Here is a 6,990-nt window from a genome sequence, read left to right as displayed (position 1 = left end):
TGAGAATGATGCCTTGTGAAGGCTGCCTAGAACAGAGGCTGGACAGAGCTAAAAAATAAAGTAGGGATTTATTAAAAGGCCTCCATGCATCCACCTTGGGCAGCACAACACAAAATGGTCCCAAAATGCACGGCCAGGCACGGGGTCTGTCACTGTGATCAGTTCTGCTCCATTTGCACCTTGCAGTTCATTGTCCCATTCCAGCTTTAGCCCCTGCAGTCCCACCCTGCTTGTTTTTCTCTCTCCAGCCCACGGTGTTTGTGCTCTTGGGCTGAGATTTGGATCATTTGTCCTTGGTGCCCAGCTGGAGCAGGAATTGTTTTGTCTCCCTGCTCTGTGCACAGAGCTCAGCATCCCCTCATGTGAATCCCAGACCCACACACTAAAGCAGCACAGAATCTGAAAAATATTAAAGCTAAAACCTGAGGCATCAAGAAGAGGGAACTGAAGCTCCTGCAGTTAACAAGAAGACAATACGGGAGGGATACAAGACACAGCAAGTGGCTCTCACAAATCCCTCAAAGGACAGTCCTGTTACAACTGAAATGTTCCCCAGGTGCTGCACAGCCTGGAACTGTGATGTTCATCAAAGTCAATGGGAGTTAATAACGTCAGTGGGGGTTTTGTTGCATCTCCTAACCCAGACAGAATGAATGATTGCAGGCATTTTGGCCCCAGTGATTGTTCATGTCCAGAAGCAATGGAAGGAGCATTTGGGACTGGAGGAACCCTGCTCTGCTGCTCCAATGCTTGTCCAGGCCAGCAAGGGGAAACCAGAGCACCAAAGCTTCCTGCACACCTGCTGGTGCCATGGCATGCCATGCCATGCCATGCCATGCCATTTAACCCACAGTGTGCCAGCAGCCTCAGACACTCCCATTCCTGCAGAGGTGCAGGCAAGGCAGCAGGGACAGACTCTGAAGGTGTTTCTAAGCAAGACCTTGCCTCTGATGGGATGGGAGCAAACAGCAGCACAAGTGAGAAGCCAGGTGAGGTCCAGGACATTTGGGAATGGGACCTTCCCTCTCTGGCTGGTGGGGAAAATCTTTCACAAAAGTTTTATTTATTTTTTTTTTCAAGCTCCAACCGTGGCAGCTGTGTATGTTCAGTTGAGCTGCTCAGTTTATGTTGGTTAATTTCTTCAGAATATGCAGATGTTGAATTAATTGTTGCCTGTGGGGTTGTTCTGGAGAGAATGGAGTGGCCCAGCCCTTGTCCTCCCACATCCCAGCAGGGCAGGGACAATTTCCAGGGGGGGACACTGGACCATGGAAATGGAGGCTGAATGCAAACAGGGTGGGAGCCTTTACATTCCTTCAAGAGCTAATGGGGTCTGACACATCTTTTTATGTCATGGATGTTTAGAGGGCCTTGGGGAGGACCACACCTCTGTCAGGCAGGACAGCCCTAAAGGGCCAGGAGCTGGCTGTGCCTCTGAGCCAGAGATGAGATGGGGAAGAAAAATGGCTTGGCTGAACTTTTGCTTGGAACTAAGGAGAAAAGAAGAATTTTTGACTTTTGGAAGAACAGGGAGACAATTTAGAGCAACCACAAGAGTGTTGTGGGGTCATGCAGGGAGAAAATCAGAAGGGGAAAAGCTCAACTTGAACTTATCTGGGTACTACCATAGAAGACAATAAAAATGTGGTTGTAAATACAACAGCAACAAGAGTAGGGCTAAGGAGAATCTCCTTCTGGGAATCTCCTTATGGGAGATGTCCTTATCATCCTTTATGGGATGTGGCTGGGGCTGGTTTCTTTTCCCACCAATCAAGGGATAGGACAAGAGGAAATGGCCTCAGGTTGTGCCAGGGGAGGTTTAGGCTGGGTATTATGGAAAGTGTCATTTTGTGGTGCTCAGGCATTGGAACAGCTGCCCAGGGCAGTGGTGGAGTCCCCATGCTTGGAGGAGTCTAAAAGAGGTGATGTGGCAGGTGGGGGCATTGGGATGGCCTTGGCAGAGCTGGGGAAGCTGGGCTGGGTGGCCTTGGAGAGCTTTTCTAGTCTAAATGGGTCTGAGGGAAACCTGCTCAGAGCAGGGGTGACCCCTCTGGGCCCCCATTGCTCTCCTGACAGAGCAGGGGAACCAGCAGGGAGCTCTGCAGGGGCTGCACGGCCACCGGGTGATGGAGGGCTGGGGGTGTCCCTTTCCCGCCTCAGCTGGGCTCTCTGCAGGGACAGACAGACATCACTGAGCACCAAACCCAGAACTCCTTTCATTGGGGCCCCACCTACAGCCAAGGGAGGGTGAACAACCCTGCAGGGCCTGCTCAGAGCCCCCCAAGTCCCAAAGTAATGAACACAATCAGAGCAGCTCTTTGCTGTCTGTGCTGCAAGGCTGAGCTGCAGTGAGCCCCTGAGGCCCTGCAGCCTCACAGGTGGGCACAGGGCTCAGCAGGCTGAAGGTTGGGCTGGTTCCCATCTTCTTGACAGCCAGTTTGACTTGGTTTGGTTTTGGGGTCTTTCCCCCCTGCTGTTGTTCCTCCTTCCAGCCACAAAGACACCCAGCCATCAGCCTGATGCTGCTGCTGTTATGAGTAGAACAGTTGCCCATTTTTTTAAAAGGCTGCAGAGTTCACAGGTTGGGCCAGTTGCTGCCAGGGTGGAGTTCTAACTGTTTGTTGTTGTAATCACCTGTTGTTTTCGTTACCTACCTGTCATTAATGGTTAAGAATTCTCCCTTAGTTGAGTGACGCCCCACTGCTTCCCGGAGGATGGCACCCAGTGAAGGGGAGGGGACAATGAAGTTGGCATGCAAATGACCTCAGAGCCAGCAAGCAAATGAGGAAGCCCCTCACCAAACCTAGCAAAAACGCCTAAAACAACGATCCAACACAAAATGGATGAATGAAAGTGATGTCTAGACGTGAGGAACAGAATCCAGAGTTCGCCAAGGCCTTTTTACCCCTCACCCTAACCTAAAAGATGTCGGCTGGAAAGAGGAGCTCGAATGTCAAACTAGAAACCTGGGAATCTCCTGATGCTCTCCTGAGGCTGGAACCCCCAGCTCTGCCCATAGACCAGCAGACAAAGCTGCAGTCTTCCTTCTCCTCCTCCAAGTTGCTCCTGAGAGCAGCAGCGGCGTAGGCGCGACCTGTTGGTTCTTCCCACCTGAGCTGATCATTTTTAAACAAAAGCATTAAAAAGAAAAATATCTCCTGCACTGTTTATTTCGCTGCTGTCTCCCCCTGGAGGGAACTGCTGGCAGGACAGATGGACAGGTGGCTGTTCAAACATCTCACCAGAAACTCACCAGCTTTGCTCTCCAGGGCTGGATGGGGGCTCAGCCACAAGGAACCCATCCAGGCTGGATGGACCTTGGAGAAACCTGGTCCAGTGGAAGGTCCCCAGGAGATCACCTTTAAGGTCCTTTCCAACCCAACCATTTGGGGTCACTGGTCCCTCCTGACACGCTCTGGTGTCACCCAGAGCAACACCTGCTTAAGGAGCAGATTTTAGCATTGCTGGCGTGTGCAGCCTGGCACAGCAGTCAGACTTTCCCAGGCTGTTATGAGCTGGACCAGTGAAAAATCCAGAGATTAAAGGCTTGGACTTGGCCCCTGCTCTCCTGCATCAAAGAAGTTTCCAAGCCTCCAGGGAAAACCCCAGAACTCCTGTGAACACAGATGTTTTGTACAGCCCAGTGGGATATACCTCGGGCAAGGGAAAGTAAATCCTGCAGGCAGAGCTGAGGCTTGGAAAGGGAAAAAAGACAGAACAAGTGTGTGTGTGTATGGCAGAGAGAAGAGAGGAGAAGCAAATTAGATTTCTTTCTTTTATTATACAGGATTGTATGTACAAGGTCACCTCTCCCAAACAGCAGCAGCACAGTCAGTTCACAGCCAAACCTGCAGCTCATCTCTCCAGGCCTGGAGAACAGCTCAGGACAACTCAGTGCAGACCTTGCACAGGAACTGGGCCAGGGCAGGGCAAGCACGAGGCTCCCTCCAACCCCTCCTCAAGCAGCCCAAACTAAGAAATGCAAAGAAAACTTTGTGCTTCAAGAGCCATGCGTGCTCCAGGACGGCCCCAGGGGCAGGGAAGTGTCACCCCTGGAGCCGCTTTCCCTTCACCCTTCCAAGAGATGCTGTGGATGAGGTTGGAGCACTCAGGACCCCCCAGGTGTCGTGACAGGCCAGGGGGAAGGTGTGGACTCTGCTCTGGGTTCCAAGCACTGCTGTGTGTGTGGGATCTGGAGGGGAAGGGGCAGGCAGGACACACCAGGTGTGAGGGGTAAAGTGCTGCGTGAGGTTCAGCCCCCGGGAAAAACGGGAGGAGCCCGGGAAGGACAAAGAGGAGAGAATGGTTGAGGCCTCTGGGCTGTGGGGTCCCACGAGGAGCCCTCTGCTCCCAGCACGGGGCAGGGCACAGCAGCAGCTGGGAGCTGGGAGGTGCTGCACAGGCACAGCCACAGTGCCCAGGGCATTCATTCCCTGTGCCCAGCCTCGGGCACGCTGTCACCCTGGCCATGGAGCTCAGGCAGGAGCAGAGGGGTCACACCACGCTCCTGACGTGCCCTCACTGCAGCAGGAGGAGGTGTGGGCAGCCAGGGAGGGTCTCTGGCTCCAGGCTGTAGGAGTTGGGTGCTCCACATCCTTTCCAGGAGCAGCTGGTCCAAGGAAAGGGTCTCATCCCCGCCCCTCACTCTGCAGAGGGTTGCTCAGCCCTGACATGGTGGAGAATGAGGACCCAAAGCACTCAGGGTGGTGTTTGCTTGCTCTCTCCTGCTTGGGATCACTTGATTTCCTGCAGCTTCCTCTCCCCTTCCCTCCTCAAGCAGCTTCCCAGAGCACAGCAGCTGCTCCAGCAGCGACTCCTTTGCACCTGGAGGTGACTGTGGACACACAGCAGCTCATGGGGCACAGAGAGGTGGCAGGAGGTGGTTGAGCTGGAGGACAGCACCCCACAGCCTTGATCAACAGCACCTTCAGCACAAGAACACAAACTGTCCAGACTGAGACACTGCTCTTCCCTCAGTTAGGAAATGCTCTGGCTCTCACCTCACACAGGAAAAATGTCTTTATTGGGCTGGGCTGAGCTCTCTGCTCTCCTGCAAGCAGCTCTACAACACTGCCTGGGGACACACCTGCTCTCCTGCTCTCTGTGGTGGCTCTGGGTTGTGCAGAGCTCCTCTGCTGCCTGTAGAGCTCCAAATCCATGGCAGGGGTGGTGGGGATCTGCTGGGAGGATGAGTTTTCTTTGCCTTTGCTTTACAGATGGATGGAAGATGTCGGGCCATGTTTCTCCTTTGAATGCCAGGTAGAGATGACAGCAGCACTTCCACTCAGCTTGCCTTGCTCAACGTGCCAGGACAGGGTTCAGCCTCGTGCTTTCCTCACTCTGTTGCTCACAGCTGCAAGGAGAGAAGGGGGAGCTACAGCACTGTCCTTGAACCCCAGAGATTTGTCACTCAGGAAAGGGGGTGAAGGGCTGGCCAGTGACCCAGCTGAGCAGCCAAGCTCCATGCTAGGAAAACACAGAGGATCAGTGGGAAAGAGCCTCTCCTGAAGCAGCAACCCCCAGGCCCAAGGGGCACAGAGGGAGAGCTCTGGCTCCATCAGCAGCACGGGGCTGTACCTGGTTACTGTAGCCTGGCATCCTCCACGTCTGTGTAATGGCTGTTCTCCTGCAGGGAAAAGGGAACCACAAACAGTGAATCACCCTGGGTCCCTCCTGCCCTGCCTGGGACACCTCCCATGTGGGCACCAGCTGGTCCCTGCTGTGGGACAGCAGTGCCAGCGTGCTCAGTGTGATGGATGAGCTACAGAACACACCTGGTATGGACACCTGGCAAAAACACCAATTTCCCCTGGCTCCTGATGCTGAAATGGCTCTGCCAAACAGACCTGGGGTGTGCAATCCCCTCCAGGGCTTGGAAGTAACAGAATCACAGAATTATTCAGATTCCAGGATCATCAAGTCCAACCATTAACCCAGCACATCCATGTTCACTCCCCAGCTGCTCCAATGCCTGACCACCCTTTCAGTGAAGAAATTTCCCTGATCTCCAATCTAAACCTCCCCTGGCACAGTTTGAGGCCATTTCCTCTCACCCTGTTTCTGTTCCCTGGAACTGCCCAGTGCTGCCAAGGTGCCTCAGTCCATGAAGGCACATCTGTGTCCTGATTCTGCTGCTGAGCACAGGAACTGGTCCCAGTTTGCAGCAGAACTCATCATCCAGAATGGTAACATTCATCCAGCACTCCAAAGGCAACAATAATGGCCTTTATAATAATAATGGTGCTGAACTGCTCCCCAAGCAGGGCTTTGGAAAGCACAGCATGTGTTTGGACTGCCCTGATGGTCTTGGAAGTGTTTTCCAGCTTTCATTGTTCTCAGTGGAATTTGCTCCTGGAGCTGCTGTGCAGAGCAGCAGCACTGGGGAGTGAATGGGGTGCTCACAGTGTTTAACCTCCTGCACAGGATGAGGATTTCAGGGATGGAAATGGATCCAGGAGTTCTCTGCAGGGACACAAGGGGCTCCAGAGGGAAAGGAAAGGGAACAGGCTCTGCCTGAGAGCCAGGGGAGGCGGCCTTGCTCAGGGCAGGCAGAGCCAGCTGCACTGGATGTGCCTTGGCATGAATGGGCTGGGATCCTCCTCCTGTGGGGGAGGACCAGGGTGACACCCAGCTGTGACACCGTGGCAGGCACCCCCTGCACACCACTGGGGCACAGACCCCTGGGGAACCTGCACCCCCCTGGCACTGGGGGAGGAGCAGGGCTGGAACAAGAAACAAAGGCTTTGGGACAGCATCCAGAGTAAGTTCTGCCCCAGCTGAGCAGGGCAGGAGGCATCATTGTGGTTCCTGATGGCCAAGAACACCTGGTCAGGGATGTGAAGGTGGAGAGAAGCCTTGGCTGCAGAGCCATGGGACTGTGAACCTGAGTACCCCAGAGAAGTGACCAACACCAACAGCAGGATCAGACCCCTGAACCTGAGAGCAGATCTGGGGCCGTTCAGGGATCTGCTTGGTAAAATCCCATGTGAG

The 6,990-nt window shown here is 54.0% G+C and overlaps 1 protein-coding gene across 2 annotated transcripts in view; it reads right to left on the bottom strand.

The window, feature by feature from the left end:
- Positions 1-3,788: 3,788 nt before the first annotated feature.
- Positions 3,789-6,990, bottom strand: part of RALY (RALY heterogeneous nuclear ribonucleoprotein) — a 133,700-nt gene continuing 130,498 nt past the window's right edge. For both annotated transcript variants that reach the window (XM_054274503.1, XM_054274502.1), the window contains 2 exons: positions 5,578-5,626; positions 3,789-5,353 (listed from right to left, as the gene is read on the bottom strand). In XM_054274503.1, coding sequence (XP_054130478.1) covers positions 5,582-5,626 — 45 coding nt within the window. In that variant the 3' untranslated portion in view covers positions 3,789-5,353; positions 5,578-5,581. The remainder of the gene's footprint in view (positions 5,354-5,577; positions 5,627-6,990) is intronic.

This window comes from Melozone crissalis, unplaced genomic scaffold, assembly GCF_028551555.1.
Source record: "Melozone crissalis strain CALT ecotype California unplaced genomic scaffold, PUWL_Pcris_2 ptg000017l_1, whole genome shotgun sequence".
In the NCBI taxonomy this organism is placed as follows: domain Eukaryota; kingdom Metazoa; phylum Chordata; class Aves; order Passeriformes; family Passerellidae; genus Melozone; species Melozone crissalis.
Note: the sequence above shows the minus strand (reverse complement) of the source record. Positions and strands in the feature narration are given on the sequence as shown.